This window comes from Podarcis melisellensis (genome assembly GCF_964234715.1).
Source record: "Podarcis melisellensis genome assembly, chromosome: 11".
Taxonomy (NCBI): Eukaryota; Metazoa; Chordata; class Lepidosauria; order Squamata; family Lacertidae; genus Podarcis; species Podarcis melisellensis.
The window spans coordinates 53,922,461-53,941,822 of NC_138543.1; the positions used below are offsets into that span (position 1 = coordinate 53,922,461).

A 19,362-nucleotide genomic window follows, 5' to 3' on the forward strand; every position below is an offset into this window, starting at 1 on the left:
CTGATGTGGTCCAAAGGAAAGCAGAGCAAGGCCTTTAGCACCAGTTTGGCCACAGGAATTGCTAGAAAGAGGTATATAAGGCGCCATCCAACCGCTTTGGGGGTTCCACTCTGAATTTGCATAGGAGATAATGATAGATAGATAGATAGATAGATAGATAGATAGATAGATAGATGATAGATAGATATCTCCCTCTCATATGTTTCCAGTGTGCACAGATGGTGTAGAAAATTGGGGTAAATCTCATTTAGGCCCTAATCTGCACAAACATATGCTTAATTAGCCCTAGCCCTTTTTTTACATAGTATAAATCGGAAGCAGACTGTATTGCAATAACTGACTGATCATACAGTAAATTGGCTTATTCTTATCTTCCTGTCTGTGTCATTCAGATATTGTGCTGAGTATTAACTTCATCCTATTGAAGAGATAAATGAGAAAATAATAAAGGTGAGATCAGGGTTAATCAAACTAAGCCCAAGATTATTGCATGCACTTAATTGGGCTCACATGACTTCCAAAGAACCCTTGGTTTCCTATTACTTCCCCCGCTCTCTTCCAGCATTATGACTTTATAAATATGGTTTGGGGTGGCCCAAAAACATGCAGAAAGGATTGGCTTAAGTTGTGTGATGCTTTGGACATTGTTGTTTTCACAGGAGGGGTGTGGGTGTAAGCATGAGGGCCAGCTCTGCACCTGCCATCGTGAAACATCTGCCAAGGTTCAGACTCCATCAGGTACAACTGCCTTGGTGGCCACCCAAGACCACCCTTGAAAGGTGGAGTGTAAATTTAAGAACAAGGCAGTGTTAAGACAGGTCCATTGTCAGGGCTGGGCTGGGAGAGGAATCCCATCTCCACTCCAATCCACTTAAGGAGATCCATGGGTAGAAGGGGGCTCCTGTATGCTTTGTACTTGCTGGGAAGTGGAATGAGACCATAGCTCATTGCAAAAAGTCAAATCTTTGGGGGAAGCTGGTTTGCTGTGCAAGACCTCCCAATCTGCTATAATTCTGCAACCTGAATTTGCCGCAGTCTGGAAGCAGCCCGAGAGAAATCATTATGGAAGTTTACAAGTGAGACAAATACATTCACAACCATCATATTCAACCTTAACTTGCACAGAATCTGGGTTTACACACTGGGAAAGAGCAAGTTCTCTGTAGAGGAGAACAGATGTATAATAAAAACAAAAACAAAGAATAAAGAGGCTTGTGGCACCTTAAAGACTTAACAAATTTATTATGGCATAAGCTTATGTAGGCAGATGTATGTAGCCTGATGCATAAAGTGAGGTATGATTTATTGATCCATAAAGCTTGTTTGCTCCTTCTCTATAAAATGTCTGAGATTATCTATAATAGAACAACAAATTTAGACAACATATATAATTTTTAAAAATGTTTTAAAGCCAGCAGCAATTTAAATATAACAAAAAGAAGACAGCTTTTAAAAAATAAAATGCAATTCAGCCTTCCAACAATTCTTTTCTTTTTAAAAAGCCTTTTGGAATTAAAATGCAGGTGTGTCTTTTAAATCGTAACGTCTGTAAAGGTGAGTCAATGGAACCAGACTTTAGACACAGATGTGAAAGATGGTGAAGTAATCTTTGGAGGAAACACTTTTTAAATTAGCACGTAGGACCCGGGTTGCGCAGTGTGCAAGGTCAGTACATTGATCTGACAATTAGGTCCCGGCTGTGTAGTATCATAGCAATAATAATCAGAAATGTCTGTTTTGTTTGTTAATTTATTACATTTTATCTCACCTTCCATCATCTTCAGTTATCTTTGCCAATGCTCAGGGACGAGTCGAGTTGTGGTCTAACAGCTTCTGCAGACCAAAGGTTGAAGAATAGTGCTCTAGGACAAGGCCATTTCTATACAAAGGCAACTTTGATGCTTCTCTCAGCTCAGTCTCAAGGTTAAGCAAAGGGCTGTTCTAAGATCTGCATACATTTACATGAAACATAAGGGCAAAAGATATTATAAATAGCCTGTGAAGTCTCTAGGAAACTACCTCACCTTCTGGGAAAAGAAAGAAAGAAAAAAAAGCCACAAAGGGAAGAGACAGATACACAGTGAGATTGTGGCAGATTTAAATCATAACGAGATCAGTCATGAATTAACTGTTCAGCTGAGCCCTGAGAAAGACCTCAAATACATTCCTTCTAAAGTGACCATTAGTGAGCCATTAGGAATTAGTAAGCGTCTGACCTATAGAACACACTCCCCTTCTCCAATTTGCATCCCAGGGACAGGCTGATTTTGGCTGCTCCCCCCCCCATCAGCTATCACCCTCAAGGTCCAGCTATTTGTTTTGTAAATTTGAAACATGACTGCATTTTGCAAATTTTATAACGATTAAGGCAGAGCTGCTCTGTGTTCGCTGATGCCGAGTGTATGCTTCCTTTCAAGAGCAGAAAGAGATCCTTGCAATTTTATAAGAACAGAAGGAAGGTTTGCTGGATCAGGCCAGTGGCCCGCCTAGTCCAGCATCCTGTTCTCACAGTGGCCAAGCAGATGCCCGTGGGAAACCTGCAAGCGGGATCTGAGCATGAGTACTCTCTCCTCATGGAGATTCCAGCAACTATTACTCAGAAGAATTGCTGCCTCTGCATTACTGGTTGTGAAGGCAGAGCTTCTTTTTCTTCTTTGGCGATCACTCGTAGCCGAGTAAGATGGTCTTCCATAAACACCATTAGCCGTTGTGGCTAATAGCCACTGATTTCTCTCTCTCCTCCATGAATTCATTCAACCCTCTTTTAAAGCTATCCAAGTTGGTGGCCATCACTGTTGCCTCGTGTGGGAGCAAGTCCCCTAGTCGTCGTCTTCTTCTTCTTCTTCTTCTTCTTCTTCTTCTTCTTCTTCTTCTTCTTCTTAGAATCATCGAATCATAGAGTTGGAAGAGACCACAAGGGCCATCGAGTCCAACCCCCTTCTTCTTCTTCTTCTTCTTCTTCTTCTTCTTCTTCTTCTTCTTCTTCTTCTGCAATCACTCATGACCGAGTAAGATTGTCTTCCATAAACACAGTTTTAAAAGTGAGTCCATAAGAGACTGTGGAGGCCAATTCTGGATCCAACACGTCCTTCCCCAGTGGGAACATAGGTTTCTTGGCAGGGGTTGATCACGGTGAAGGTTTACCAAGCATGCCTTCCTCTTAGCACGTTTCTTCCTTTCGTCCTGAGTTTGAGTGTCTTCAAAGTTCACAACACCTTTGGTAAAGGCTGTTCTCCAAACACCAGTTGTCAGTGTTTATACTACATTTTTAAAGATTTGCCTTGAGAGTCTTTGAACGTCTTTTGTTGACCACCAGCATTACACTTTCCATTTTTAAGTTTGGAATAGAGTAGTTGCTTTGAAGACGATAATCAGGCATCCGCACAACATAACCAGTGCAACAAAGTTGACGTTGAAGAATCATTGCTTCGACACTCATCGTCTTTGCTTCTTCCAGTACAATGGCATTAGTTTGCCTGTCTTCAGAACCTTCCAACATTCAGCTTCATTGGATGTCCACGAGGTCTAGTGTTATGAGAGGGGGAGAAAACATTTCTCACTACACTTTCTCCATCCCATGCATAATTTTATAAATTATCATGTCACCTCTACCAAATGCTGCAAGCTTTCCTGGCAAGAGTTGCTCAGTTTTCCCCATCATTTTGGTTGCCCTTTCCTGAACCTTTTCCAACTCTGCAATATCCTTTTTGAGGTGTGGCAACCAGAACCGTACACAGTATTCCAAATTTGGTTGCTACCCTAGCTTCTCAGCAGTTGAGTTGCTGTTGCTTACCAGGAGGGGCGAGGATTGAACGAAATAGTTCAATCACCAATAAGGCCACATACATATAAAATGTGCATTAAGTCCCCATAATAGCAATACGGCATGCACAGAATAGCTAACTCTTCTTGGGTTGCTGACAGAGGAGTGGGAGGACTGTTCATCTGGCCAGTTCTTGATAAAGATCTCCTTGGTACTCAGATAAGGTTTATTTTGCAACAGGGGGAATTCTGTTGTCCCTGAACAAATCAGAATACAGTAGTTCTACCTAGCAACTATCTCACTGAAGCTCAGCATAAAAATAATCTATTTCCTGAGGAATTAGAACTTTACAAAGGTATAAGGACTTGATAAAAACTGTATGCAGCTGGAAGCACTTTTTGCTGGTACATTATCACCCGTGAATTGTTGTAGATCAAGCTGGTGTTAAAGACTGTACCTAGGGGCCTGTTAAGGTATTGGCAATCCCAAGGAGCAAAAGACTTGTGATGTTTATTCAGCCATTTCCTTTTTGAATGGTTATCACCAGAGATAGTTTAGCCCTTTATGGGCTAAATTATGGCAATGACACTGTCAATTTTTTCAGAAATTCTGGCTCCTCAAGAGTACAGAGTGCTTCATCTTTGAAGGGTGCCATCTTTGAAAAACACATCTTTGAAAAAGTAAGTGAATATGAAGGATCACAGCCAAATACATCTCCTGTCCCCTAATTTCACATCATGTTGTGCTGATAGCTGGCCAGAATACTGACATACAGGTCATGCCCACTGGCCATTTTGAGAACAGATTCAAAGCTAGGTTGGCCATTGGTCATCTTGAGGACGGATGCAGGGCTAGGCTGGCCACTTGCCATTTTGAAAACGGGATGTTGGACCAAATCCATCAGACTTCTCTTCTGTTCTTTTGACCTGAAGTTTAATTTTGAGAGACCTTTGAGCTAGGCCGCACACTTGATCTCCATGACTGCTGTTGTCTCCCTCCCTTCGGTGGGAAACCTGTAGATGTCCAGATGTTGTTGGACTTCAGCTCCAGCTCGACTTGGACCATTTGGGGGATGCTGGCTGAGGCAAAAGAGCGCCAGGAGCCCCAACAATGTCTGGAGGGCCAGAGCTTCCCGGCCCTGCGTTATTCCATTGACAACATCCCTAAGCGATATATTTGAGGGCGCTTCTTCATCTGCCTCCATCCACACTTTTGCAGACCTGCCTGCACATTGCCGAAAGTTACAGAAATGGTTCTTCAACGGCCAAGTTTCCCCTCACAAAAAACAGTTCATTCCCTCAGCTACACTCCTAAACCATATTTTGTTCTGAAGGCCTCATTCTGTGCAGTCTCTGAAATTTTACCTCACACACAGGTGTGATGTTGGGCATGTGTGAGGGGGGCGGGAACGGATTGTTTTGTGGCATATTGTGTTTAAAATATGCCTTTATTTTTATTAAACTGTATGTAACTGTGTCCTTTTTTACTCTGCTGCTTTTAGGACGTGGCGGAGCTCGGGGCCTATTTCCCGCTGCGAGAGAGAGAGACAATTCCCGCGCGGAAGGTTACGAAGCGCATCTGGCGGAGGAGTTCTCCGCCGACCTCCTTTCCCTCCACCTCTAGTGCTTTTGCAGCTCAACCCAATTTCTCCCACCCCCCACCCGCCTTGGCGCAACCAACCCCCAAATATTGAGAATACGGGGAGGCAGCCCGACAACAGGCGGGAGGGCTAAGCTGACACCCGCCTGGACCAATGCGCCGGCGCCTCCCGTCGCGAGCGAGGGCGGTGCCTCTCCCTCTCCTCCCGCCTCCCCTCCGACGCCGCGCGCGCTGCGTGCGAGGCGATTGGCCGGCGCCGCCACTCGCCGCTTTTCCAATGAGAGCTGAGGCAGCAAGAGAGAGCGGGAGGGGAGGAGGGGCCGAGGAGGAGTAGGCGTGGCCGCTCGAAACCCCTCCCCTCCTGTCCCTCATTGCCCACTCCGCGCCGCGGCTTCCCCCGGACGGGCGGCGACGGCGACCAATGAGGTGCGCCGCGGGAGGGGCCTCTTCCCGGCAGCCAATAGCAGGCGCGGAGCGGCGAGCTCGCGGTGAGGCGGGGGGGTAAGAAGAGGGAGAGGGGCCTGCCAGCGCGAGAGAAGGAGCCAGAGGCGCAGCTCGGGGGGCGAGGAGGTTGGTCTCTGAGGGGGACGCGGGGCGGCGGCGGGTCGAGGGGCGGCGGGAGGGGAGGGGGCGCCTAGGCCGGGGGTCCCGGAAGGGCGGGCGGGGGGCGCCCAGCGGCCTAGGCCCCGCGGCCTGGGCTGCGCGAGGGGGGTGGCTCCCTCGCTTTGTTGTGGTGGGAGTAGGCGGTGCTGCGGCGGGGGGAGGGGAGGCCTCCTCCGGGTGGGTGGGGGAGGGGAGGAGGAGGCGGAAGGTGATGGTGTTGCCACCCAGCCCCTCAAAAGACCCCACTTTCCTTCTTGGGGGGCTTTTTAAGGGAGGAGGATTGTTTGCTGGTACTCTGCGCCCCCCCTCCTCTGACCAAGCTTAGTAGGAAGGAAGCCTAGTAGCCAGGCCACACGCACCCCCTTCTATTCAATCAGCTTCCCCCCCCCACACTCTTTTTCATTACTCCCAAGGTGGGAAACGCGCGTGGGATCGCCGCCCCTCCTCTGCCCCGCTCCCTCCCCCGTTGCGCGCGTGCGCTTCGGAGCCAGCACCCGCCGGGGGTCCTCAAGTGAGGGGTGTGTGTGTGTGTGTGTTTGTGTGCTTTTAACTTTCCGGAGGAGCGGGGTTAACAAGTCCTCGAGCCCCACCACTTCGAAAACAAAGCAAAGCAGCAGCAGCAGCTGAGCGGACGTTCCTGGGAGTTGGTGGACGCGGGGAGTTTGTGCGAGCGCCGACCTCGGAAGGCGTGTTTGCTCGGAAGTAAGCCCCTGTTGCGACTTCAGGCTTTCCCCTCCCCACCCCCTGAGTAATGTGTGCATGAAAGGATTACAGCCCTAGGCGCAGTTACTAAGGAGTCGGTTCCGCCGCAAGTTGATGGGGTTTACCTCTGAGTAAACATGGTTAGGATTACCCACTTATTCTTTATCTCTCTTCCTTAGATGCTGTTAGTTGGGTAAGAGGCAAGCAAATTCAAGCGGCTGCAGAATTCTGTGTTTCCTTACAACCATGTGCGTATTTTAAAAGGTTGCGCAGATGGACTTCTCAGTGTGCCAAGGATTGCTGTGTACACTTTCTGTTGTTGGAGTGGAGGGATGGAGGGAAGAGTCAGCAAAAGCCCATCAACATTTTTTTAGCAGTCGTGGGGGTGAAAAAGGTGAAATTCCCCCTCCCACAATTCTTCTTAGTAGAGAAGCAGCTGAGAATAAAGTATTTACTTCAAACTTGTGCTACAAAAAGCAGTAATATTAGGAAGGAAATGTGTAAAATAAGATTTTTAGGACAGTCCTTTCTCAATGTTGGTGTTTCTCTGTTCCCTGCACCCTTCTAGCAAACAAGCAATACAAACTGAGCAGCAAACTGAGAACTGTATTTCTAACATCTCTTCCTAAATAGAGAAAATGAGTTCTATGGCTTTTATCTCTAGGGTCCCATTAAAAACAAGATTGGGATAAGTGTTTATACATTCTGCAAACACAGAAGTTGAGCACTTTGCCATTTGCACTAATCGCAAGTTGTAAAATTGAAAGCTGAGGCTTTCTGATACAAGGTGTGTTAAAGAACCAACAATATAGTGCTGGTCACATCTGCAGGGACACCATATTGTAAAAGGCAGTGTACATGATTTGATGTGTAAAAGATTGGGACTGGGATGCGCAGCGCTGTATGCCATGACAGTCAACATGGGAGGCTTCTGGGAATTGTTGGTATTCTTGTCAAGGCTGCTGGGTCATACACAAGTGAGTTTCTTCAGGCTAACTTACTGCTGAGTGGGTTAGATTTGTTCTTGTAATACAGGAAAGGCTGATTCTGATTGTAAAAGGTAATGTACTTGAAGTGCATTTCTGTTGAGCTAAGTTGTGCTCCAGAGTAATTTGTCTGCCTTGTGCAGTACAAAGTCTTGATTATCATACTAAGTATGAGATTAGAGGTGAGGTTGCGGCCGTGTATTGTTGCAGGAACAGCTTGAGTATTATGTGCTGTGAATTTTAAATTTTTATTTTTGTTATTTAACGGCTGTTGTGGTTTAACTTTTACTGTAACCTGCCTTGGAATAGCCGTGTGGTGAAGGGCAGGATATAAATAAATCCAGTAAATAAAATACAGAAGTGCATGCATTAGAAAAACGCACTTATGAGCACCTGCTGTGATCAAGGTTGTGAACATGTTATGCACTCATGTGGCAAGCAGCAAACATCTGTTTGAAAGAATTTAATTTAAATAGGCATGCTGGGCAAAGGAGTGAGGGAAGTACAGAAGAACTGAATGACTTGAAATGGAGTGGAAGTAATCTTTTGAAAGTCCTCTGTTGTTTAAAATGAGTTCTAATAGCAAAAAGCAGGTGATGTATTGTGGTTTCACAAGGTTGCCTTAATGTTATTTGTAAGTTGCTATTTGTCCTGTTACAAGTGCTCACTAAGCTGTGAAGCTTTACATTAGTTAAGTTGGAAGTATTGAACTTGGTGAGATCGACTTGGAGCCAACATGCATAAAAATGGACTACCTAGGCCTATTAGGCAATGTGGGCTAGTAAATCTTTCTTTGAGCTCTAACTTTCCTAGGTGTGTTTGCAAGACAGCATTGTCTGAAGATGAGATGAACTGCTTTCCCCCCAGTTTGTAAATTTTCATAATTTCCTCTGGCAATTTCTGTTCTCACAAGAGTATTGGCTTTGTGCACTCTGAAGGGCAGGAGAATGTTTTTAAAATAGTACTTCACACATTAAAAGTATTTGACAAATGCTTGCTTGACCTTGCAATAACCCTGTTAAGGTACATTGCTGATAGTTGAAGCCTTAGTAGACTTGCCCCAGGCCATGAGGAGAATCTGTTTTTAATCTGTTGTTAATTTGGGAATTGAGACCAGGTGTCAGCACGCTACCTAATCCTGAGTTGCAGGAGTCAGGTGTTCTGTTTAAATTTTGGGGTGCTCTTACTTAGCTGTCAAAATGTGTAAGATTCTAATTTCAATCTATATGCCTATGTTCACTTACTAGTCTAGATTGATTTGTATTCAGGATTGTTGGAAATGTTTTTTTCAGGATGTCCTTATGAGTGCCAAAAGGATTATACTGCATGTTCGTATTTGATGCTTTTACAAATTGATTGGGTCAGAGCTTGCAAACTAAGGAGCTGATTACTGCTCTCTTCATTATCAAATAATGGATTTAGTAAAATAATGTGGGGAAAACCAATTATTGTGCTCAATTTTGTTCTAACTACAGAGATATCTTCTGCATATCTTGATTCAAGAGAAATACTGAGCTACCTAGACTTTTGCAAGTTTCATCTTCACTGACTCACTCTCACAAGTAAATGCTCACGTGAGAGGCCTATTTGGCTGAGCAGTATAATGTCAGAGAAGGGGGCATGTGTGAATTTGCACCTCCTCCAATCAGTTACTCGCAAGACCTTAGCTAAAATGACTCTGTGACACCTGTGTATTTTTAAAAGTGCTGTGGAAAGAGGAGGTTATTAGACTAGACTTCTTACTCTGTACTTGATGGGAAGTCTAAATTTGCAATCTTACCAGTATTCTTAAGATATTACAAACCCATGCATATAGTCAGTACTATTAGAAGAGATTATTTGGTTCTAAATGAGAGAGAACCATTAAGAGACAATAGTTTGTTCTTACTGATACAGTGAGATTGTCCACATTCCTTTAAATATGTTGTATTTCCAAGGACAAAAAACCGGTAATTGAGCATCACTGTCTGCATCTATGGTGCATTTAGGCACAATACTGAACAATCAATTGGTAGTTATTGCGGTGCATATTTGCCACTAATCGTTTAATAGCATAGTTCACATTGCCAAGTATCAAAGTGTTTTTTGGTAGGAATATTGGCGTGTCTGACTTTGGAAATGTAGTGGTAGTTTAGTAATGTAGCCAAACGCTAGAGGTATTAAACAAATAGTGATGGTACGTTTTCTCCCCCCCTCCCCGAAAAGTTGGCACTGTGTACAGTTACAAATAAATAAAGGGAGTGGCTGTTGCCCTGACACAGTAGCAATTTGACTGTCATTGATGCATCACCAGTAACAAGGGGGCATTTGTTGTGGCTATCTCTTGTTGGGAAACACAGCCCAAGGCAAGAATGGCAAAGTTCTTCACTTGCAGAGCTGATTTTGCCCAGTTAAGCTCTTTGGTGATCCAAGACTTTGTTGTGATGCCCATCACTGCCACCCAGTCCCAGATTTCGGATGAAGAGAACCACTGGCAGATTAGCTTGAACTAATTTTTGCCTGGCTCAACCTATGCTGTTTCCTCAACGAAATTTTGTTAATATGGTGGTTGGACCTTGTCAAATGCTATGGCAGAGGCGTGGCTTCACACCTGGTAGACACTACTTGAAGCAGGAAATGAGACCTTTCCTTTCATTTCCTGCCTGACGGGGTGGCTGTCAAGTGGGGTAGGAAAGGAGAAGGCTAAAAACAATATTCTGCCCCATCTGAGCTGTTGCCACCTGCTTATCCCTTATCTATAGCATATCAAGTAATTGCTTATGCATATGGATGCACTTTTTTGAGATGAAAGCTCCTTACATCACATAAGGTGCAATTTATGTTGCTGTAAGTATTCACTTGGCTGCAAAGAGGCTGTTCTGATCTACTAGATGGATCACTCTGGGAAGAAGGGAAGCAGCAGTACAGGATCTCACTAAGCAAACTTGTCATCTGAGTAGAGTTGGGCTTTTGCCATATTTTCTTTGGGAAGGACAGAACATCTGTGCAACCTGTGCAGTGTAGCGTCTAGAGGAGTTGGTGGTTGTCCTTGCCATGTTAAATGAGGCTTCCTCGCTTCATTGTGAGTAATGACATCCCTGAGCACCTGATAACTGCTTTAATCAAGTGTTTAGTGTAGTTTCACAACTGCAGCAGACAGCAAGGTGTGTTCACTACCCACAGTGTTAAGTGTTCACACACTTAGGCCGCCCCTCACATAATACTAGAACTTCAGAGCACCAAGGAGATTGATTTGAATTAGTTTTAGGACAAACTAATGGAAGCACTTTTTCACACAGTTCATTATTAAATTATTGAGTTCCGTACCATGGGATGTAGTGATGGCCCCTAATTCACGTGACTTCTACGAGGATTAAGAGTTATGGTCTTTCAGTAGCTCAGTACTTAAATAGAAGCCCTGCCGGACGTTTGGGTTCCAAAGAATGTTTGCAAACTGGAACACACACGTCTTGGTTTGCGGTGTTCGGGAGCCAAAAGGTTTGACTCACGAGGCGTTTGAGATCCAAGGTATGACTGCATTCTATATCTCTTATGAGCGTTCTCTTTACATGCATTCTTAAATGTAGGCACTGTAGACAACAGAAATGCAGTGCAAAAGGTCAGACTTGCTGTGCATTGAGGTTAGCTGGTGTGGTGACCTGCAGATGTAATTCCCATCCACCCACCCAGCATGAGGAATAAGCAGTTACGAAGAGAGTTGGTAATCCAACAACAGTTGCAGGACACCAAGTTAGCTATCCCTGTTATGGACTGAGCTGATCCAGGGTTCTTTTGCCAGCCTATCCTGTGAGTACAAGTATATTTAGCAGGCCTCTCTATTCCAGTTATTTGAGGGGTTTGGAGGAAGATGGAGGCTGTGTTGGGCTGCATTTATCTCTGCCATCTTAGCAACAGTTGATAAATACTGAATTTCAGGGGTGAAAACCTTCACCCTGCTTGCAAATGGCAATGAACATTTGAGCCTTGTGATGATGGGGACACATCCTCTTGTGTATTGTCACGCCAAGGGGCCAGGATGTGTTAATAGTGTGGAAAGAGGATAGGATGCAGCAGAGCCTGTGAATTGTCATTCATGCTGAAGGGAGGAGAGTGAGGAATAAATGTGGATAGGCCAGTGGGACCATCTATTGCCCTGTGAATAGCATGGTCAGTGCTCTTTAAAAAACTAACAAACTCTTTATTATAGCACTCTGGTTCACAGAGAAAAAAGTCTTTTAAACTGTAAGAGGTTTGCATACAAATGATCTTGCAATACCAAAAATATAGTTTCTTTACAGTGTGAGTGTGTGGAGTTATAGAATGCTGACCACTTGCACCTTAGAGTGATGCTCATTATTTTAAGCCAAGTTTCCAATTATAATATGCACCTTAACCTTCCCCTCTCTTATTACCACTGAGAAGTGACTTGAGTACACCAGCTGCGACTTATCTGCTTGTTTTCCCCTCTATTTCACTCCTAGTTTGCTTTGTTTCCCTACTTCTGAGATAACTGGTTAATGGCCATCCTGGAATTCTTCACTTTGATAAGAGGCACTGAGAAATATGGGAAATAGACACAAAGTGGTGATAGTATTCTGAACTTGATAATACAGTGTAGTGTAAGTGGATATTCTGTTGGCTAAATGTGAAAAGGCATAGGTTTTACTGTTACACTGTTGGTGAATATTATAATAATTATGATATAATTTTACTATGTTTTCATATGTGCTGTAAGCTGCCCAGGATGGCTAGGGAAACCAGCCAGATGGGTAAGGTATAAACAATAAAATTATTACTATTACTATTATTATGTTAAAAAAACACCTTAATGGCAGTATCGGAATCTACAACCATGTCTAGGTTCACTCTCTTATTTCTGGAAAAGTGGCATCTGGATCAAGTATTGTCCTTTAATCATGTGAACGGTGCCTGTAAATCAGGCATAGGCAAACTCGGCCCTCCAGATGTTTTGGGACTACAATTCCCATCATCGCTGACCACTGGTCCTGTTAGCTGTTAGTTAAGGATCATGGGAGTTGTAGTCCCAAAACATCTAGGGGGCCGAGTTTGCCTATGCGTGCTGTAGATGAATGCAGAAAAGTTTGTACCAGGTTTTGTACACTGGGCTATTGTTTAAACAATTTAAGGGTTTTCAGATGTACATTGTATTACCTTATTGGACCATGCATGTAAATTCTGTAATTGGAAGCATCCCTTTAGGGGTTTGACTTGCTAAGTGAGCTGTAAATTCTGCTTTCCAAATTGGATTTAATTACTTCTATTCTAAATCCACAAGACAATACCTAAGCTTACTTTGTTAGAATATTTGTAATTGTTGACCTGTTAAACTGAATTGCTGCAAGTCATGAGATAGGATTAGTTGTTCCATGAAGTAGAAAGTAGTTGTGGTATTTGTGATCTCTGGTTGACTACAAGAAATAGAGGTGCCTAAAAGTTAAAATAATATTCTTTGAAGTCTGTGGATTGATGAGGCAAATTGTTGACTTCAGTTGTTGGTTTGTTCTGGTTTATAGATACTTGATAAGAATGTCGTTCTGCCCCATAAATGACCAAGAAGTAAAAGTGAACAAATGGTTTCTCTTTTTGACGTACATTGTGACTATTATAACAAAGGCAGTTTGAACGCTTTGAGCACACTAGTGAAACCAGTTCCCTTTTTATGCTACTTTCTATTTATACCCTTCTCCTTCTACATTTTGTGGCTGTGGTCTGCAGATCTGCATGATAGTTTAAGGCCGCTTTGAAGTACATCAGAAATTATATTTGCTTTATTGTATAAGCCAGAGGTAGCTAACCTGTGACCCTTCGGGTGTTAATTTTGATTTTATTTATTTGTAAAATTTACATTGTAGGTCAGGTCTCAACTTATAAAACTACATAAAATGGTATACTGAAAAAAATTATCAGCTAACATTCAGAATTTAATTCTGTATATAACATTCCTCCATCTGTCCTTCTACAGTATTCAAAGTTCAAAAGTCCTGGTGCCAAAAACTGTTGCCAGTGCCTGCCTAAAGTTGGGGAAGGAGAGGAATCCACAGTCAGGGTTCCACCACTGAGAAGTCCTGTTATGAGTCTTGCAGCCTGGACTTTATTTGGTGGTGGTACAAACAAAAGGGCCTCCTCAGTGAATTTTGGATTGCCTTCAGGTTGGTACCTATGTGGAAAGAGGCAGTTTTATTAGGTGTCAAATAACTGGGGTCAAATAAGTGTTTAATTTTTGTAATACATAGAAGATGGAACTCCCTTGGGCGGTTCTGGGCTCACCTTCCTTGGAGGTTTCTAAGCAGAGGTTGGATGGCCATCTGTCATGGGTGCTTTAGCTGAGTTTTCTACATTGCAGGGGGTTGCACTAGAAAGATGACCATTTAGATCCCTTCCAGCTCTATGATTCTATGTTTTCCTGCTTCAACAATATTACATAAAATATCATTTTACATATCATTTTATGTAATTGTATTTTGTATACATTATAAAATTTACCGATAAAAAATGTTCTATTTCCAAACAAAACATTTAAATAGCTACCTTTCTACCAGTAGGACAGCGTGGGGGGCCACAGGAAGGAAACAAGGTCGAAAGGGGACCACGGTCAAAAGGAAGGAGGTTGGGAAACACTGGTCTATAGTAATCCAAGATATGTTCTATTTGCTCTTCGGAGTTGAGAGCCCTCATGTTCTGGCAGCTTGAATGATCGAATAATTTTGTCTCTGCTTAGCAGCTGAAGGGTATTTCTGAGCTGCTGAGTCTGCTAAAAGAGAATGCTCCGGCACTATATTCAGCAAGGAGGAAATGCGACTTACGCTGGTAGAATGCCCATGTGGTCAAGGGCTCCTTCTATTCATCTCTTGTTATCCATCCTACAGCATGAAGTTTCTTGTTCCATTTGAGATGTTTCCCTTATTTCCCAAGATACCAAATTTTACTTTCTAACTTTTGGTGCTGGAGTTGGGCTAGGGAACATGAATTCCAGTTCTCCTTGTTCGTGGTTACCTGACTTCACACTCCATCACACTGGGTCACACTCTCAGCCTAATGTATCTCAGATGGTGGTTGTGTAAGGATAAGAGAGAAAAATAGGGTAACCCCCATGCACAGTGCCCTTAGCTCAAATAATGAAAAAATATGGCTGTAAATGTGAGACAGCATTAAAGACCTTTTAGTCTTCTTGGGTTATTGGTGGATATGCAATATCTGTGGTCTTGCTATTTCTGCTTTGTATTCCATTGCTGGCTGTTGGAATATGTAACACTGATCAGTGCCTCAAGTGTTTTTAATAGAAATGAGTAATTGCTGTGGTACCTTTTTTTTTGGTTCATTTTAAAGCTGATTAGTTTACTGTCATGACAGGAACTTTCAGTTTTCATTAGATGTTTAACAGACCAAGTAGGTGGATAAATTTTAAAACCAGTCTTTTCCCAGCTTGTTGCCCTTCAGCTATGTGACCACGGTGACTGGGGCTGATGGGATTTGTAGTCAAAAATGACTAGAAGGCACTGAAGGGAGACTGGTCCAGAACATGAGGATTCAATGCTGAATCCAGCTTGGCCAACATCCTGTTTCTCTCTTGTGGAAAGTCTGTAAACAGGATCTCAAGGACCCAGGGCCTGGAATTTGCATATAATTCTCATGACTTTAACCATTGATGCACATCCTCCAATTCATTTAACCCCCTTTTAAAAGTAATCTAAGTAAGTGGCAATCAGCACATTATGTGGCTGCAAATTTCATAAATGGGAGTGCTTTGTGAGGAAGTGTTTTCTTTTGTTTGTCCTGAATCTCTGCCCATCAGTTTCATTGGATGAGCCTGTGTTCAAGTAGTAATAAGAGGTGAAAAAGGTGTATTTCTCTACACCATGCACAATTTCTTAAACCTCTCTGATGTCCGCCCTCCAATTGCCTTTTTTTATAAACTGGGGCTGGGAGGAGGGAGGGACCCTTTTTTTAGGCAGAGGGCCACGTTTTCTTATGAGGAAGCTTCTGGGGGCCACATGCCAGTGACAAGCTGCTCAAGAAACGAAAAGTAGGTGAAGTAATGGATGTGACTCTTACCTTTGTACAGTATAGTCATTGAGAAGCATACAGCATATGTGAAGTCTGTATGTGATCAAACTGATGACGGAGGAACGATTTAGTCTTTGAATCAGACAAAGGCTCCATAATCCCAGTTCAAGCCATAGAGAGTCTGAAATGCTTTTCCATTTTATATATACAGTGGTACCTCAGGATGTAAACAGGATCCGTTCCGGAGCCCCGTTCGCTTCCTGAATAATAATAAATAATAATAATTAATTTATTTGTACCCCACCCATCTGGCTGGGTTTCCCCAGCCACTCTGGGCGGCTTTCAACAAAGATGAAAGATACACTAAAATAGAACATGAGACGCGAGGGCGCATGCGCTGGTCGCGTTTTGCCGATTCTGCGCATGCGTGTGACATCATTTTGAGCTTCTGTGCATGCGCAAGTGGCGAAACCCAAAAGTAACACGCTCCGTTACTTCCGGGTTACCGCGAGCACATTCAACCCGAGGTATGACTGTATGTTCCTATTAATATCCAACTTATAGATGGAACCTGCTCTTCCACAGCACGGGGATGAATGAAAATAGGTTCTTTGGGAATTAATTCCCCAACAGAACCCCTTAATTAGTCTTGACTGGAAAGATAACCTATATTTCCTAATGTTATGGTACTGTTAAACTTGATCCTCATCTTGGTAAAGAATGAATGCAAAGTGCAGTTCCCTTGAAGAAATGAGGTGCTTTGTAGCATTAGCAAGTTGCATCTCTCTTTAAAGTGAGCCTTGGCCGTCTTGCATGTTCTCAGATGCATTATAAATCTTGTATATGGTGTTCATTATAGCTGTGTTAAGGCCTTTATAAACATTTTGATTTTATGTTGGAATTTTAACTGCAGGGTGTTTAGTCAGTTCAAGATGCTTTGCATGAGAGCATTTCTTCAAACAGGAAAGCTGTCCCTTTTAATTTTGCTAAGTAGTAGTGTCAGAGCTGAGCTGGTTTTGCTGCTTGGACTTTTTTACCCCATTTGTCACCAGTTGAGTAGTTGGATAGAACTTAGCACAGTGGATGTAGTTGGCAAAAGAACTGGTTACAAGAATGGAGTTTCCAACTAAACATCAGGAAGAGCTCTCTGACAGTAAGAGCTGTTCCACAGTGGAGTGGACTTCCTTGGGAGGTTGTGGACTCCCCTTTAGAGCATTTTAAGCAGAGTTTGGAAGGCCATCTGGTATGGATGCTTTAGCTGAGATTCCTTCCATTCAGCATGCTGCTGGTTTCTCCCAGCTTCCATTTTTCCTCACCATGCTTGTGTAGAGAAGTGCAAGCTGGGGCCTTGCTTGTGTTTCTGTCTTTCTCTTTTGCCCTTTTATTGGAGCACTTGCAGGAGAAATAGGGCACAAGCTTGATTTGGCACTGTTTTGCCTAATACCAAGTTCAAGCTTTTCTAGAATCAGCTGCAGCGGCCGAGTAGAAAGAGTCCATTTCTTCCTCAAAGTTAGAAAAACAGATTTCCTTCCACCCACCCCTTCATTTTTTTAAAGATAAAACAAAATTTATTAGAAATCTGTTATTTAAAGACATTGCTTTCTTTTACTAAAGGGTAAACATCATTTTTACTCTGAATGCACCTTCCCCCTGTGTAGTTTTGGGTGTTGACCGGAGGTTTCATGATACAAATGTTTTCTGCAATCCAATAGAGTGGATGTGCTGGACCCCAATAGCAGGAAGAAAAGAGATGTCGCCACAGATCAGACATTTACAAAATCAGACATTCACAAAAACATGGTCTTGATCGTGGGAGAGGTGGGATCTTGTACCTCTCCTTACACTGAGCTTGGGAGACATAGATGCAAGGTCCCCAAGGGCAATCCTTCCCCCCCCCCATTTCAAGAGGAGGAGGAAAACAGGGAATTGCCATGCTTGCCAAAGGAGTGGTGAAGAAGGATGAGCAATTGCATAATTCTCAGTGCTATACAGCAGAGTTCATATTCTGCAATTAATTAAACCTTAGTCTCCTCGGGACTGAATTCTGCATTCTATTTTTGTGTGAATAAACCAGATCTCTATGCTCTATTTAAATCCCAATACCTGAGGTTTCTCCTGAATTTTTTTGGCAAACAACTAATAAACGCTGAACAGGAGAGATGTGTGAGGAAGGTGTAGAAGCTTGTGGTGTCTTGACACTGCAACCGTTTGCAAAGATTGCACATAATCAAATGTAACTGCAGTCATGAAACCAGAAACTTGTTTTCAGACTTATCCTCATTGATTGAGCTTTGTAATCAGTTAAATGAATACAGAGACTCTGATAATGGACTTTGCTGAGAGTGGCTAGCACATTGCGCTGTGACAAAGCATTATGCACATATTCAGCACTCTCATAGCTGGTCTTGACACAGAAATGTGCAACCTTTTCCCCTGTTACTCTTGAGTTTTAGAATTTATTTAAAATTTATAAACAGAACTTCCCAACATGTATTGGAATCACCAGAAGATACCCTTGTCATACCATTCTAGTATTTTTTACACTAGTTCAGAGGAAAAATCTGTCTCCCTTAGTTGCAAAATAGACGTGATATGCTGAAATTCAGGAAAAGTATTTTATTTATTTCTGCTTAAATCTGTTGCTTGCAGTGATGCATAGGATGTTGCTTGGGGACTTGTTTACAAGGATTGGTGAATTGTAGCAAATCATGCATACATTTTCTAGGGACAACTGAATGATTATGAGTTATGCCTAATTAATGCTACAGTTCTATGCCCATTTACTGTGGAGTAAGACCTGTCAGAATTGCGTAGACTAAAGCATGCATAGGGCTCTCTTACATATCCTCCTGGTTTCAGTTGAAGTTAAGCCTCAGCAAGTAGGTGCAAATGGGAATGTGGGTGCTCATTCTTAAAAGAGAAGTACCATGGTCAGAACCGTTTAGATTAGATGAAAGATCAGACAGTGTTCTTCCTTCAAACCTTCTAATAGATTTCTTCTTTCCATAGGTTCTAAAGGGCAGCTAAACATTGCATAAGTTGAGCCACATCTGGGCCATGTCGTCTATATTACCGTTTACTCCACCTGTTGTGAAGAGACTGTTGGGATGGAAGAAGTCTGCTACTGGTTCAGGAGGTGCTGGTGGGGGTGAGCAGAATGGTCAGGAAGAAAAATGGTGTGAGAAAGCAGTGAAAAGTTTGGTGAAGAAGCTCAAGAAGACAGGACAACTGGATGAGCTTGAAAAAGCAATCACCACTCAAAATTGCAATACAAAATGTGTTACAATACCAAGGTAAGAACTCTATAGATTGGAAACAAATCAGTGCCAAAGCAAACAGCAATTTAAGTCTTAAACTAAATAAAAAGTCCTTCAGCAAGGTATTTAATGGTACGAATACCTTTTTACATGGGTTTACTTTCCTTATTTTGCCTGTATTTTAAGCTAACTACATTTTCTTTTTAAGAAGTAGCTGGGATAGTTAAATTGTATTACCTAGATTTCTTGCTCTACTGATATGTGTATTCCTAGAAAGACATATTAACTGACTCTTTCCTTGGTCAACACTTCAGCTCACTAGCCATGTGTAAATGCCATCCTACAGTTTTATGCACTGGTCTTGCTTCAGCGGTATAAAGCTACGTTTTCACGATATGAATGGGTCTTAGTTTGTCTGTTTCGGTTCCAGAATGTCTGCTTGTCCTCT

At 42.8% G+C, this 19,362-nt stretch overlaps 1 protein-coding gene and 1 long non-coding RNA gene across 6 annotated transcripts in view; one reads left to right on the forward strand and one right to left on the reverse strand.

Moving 5' to 3' along the window:
- Positions 1-226: 226 nt before the first annotated feature.
- Positions 227-5,162, reverse strand: LOC309380265. Its single transcript, XR_014172786.1, has 3 exons — positions 5,128-5,162; positions 1,769-1,948; positions 227-418 (listed from the first exon to the last, which is right to left on the reverse strand). It is a non-coding gene; the product is annotated as an uncharacterized lncRNA (long non-coding RNA).
- A 665-nt stretch (positions 5,163-5,827) lies between these two features.
- The window catches only part of SMAD2 (SMAD family member 2), a 39,274-nt gene continuing 25,739 nt past the window's right edge, over positions 5,828-19,362 (forward strand). For 2 of the 5 annotated variants that reach the window (XM_081929861.1, XM_081929865.1), the window contains exons 1-2: positions 5,828-5,932; positions 18,667-18,950. In XM_081929861.1, the coding sequence (XP_081785987.1) occupies positions 18,715-18,950 (236 nt within the window). In that variant the 5' untranslated portion in view covers positions 5,828-5,932; positions 18,667-18,714. Of the gene's footprint in view, positions 5,933-6,363; positions 6,668-6,846; positions 6,916-13,659; positions 13,803-18,666; positions 18,951-19,362 lie in introns of those variants that run through there. The other 3 variants (XM_081929862.1, XM_081929864.1, XM_081929863.1) reach the window with 3 other exon arrangements.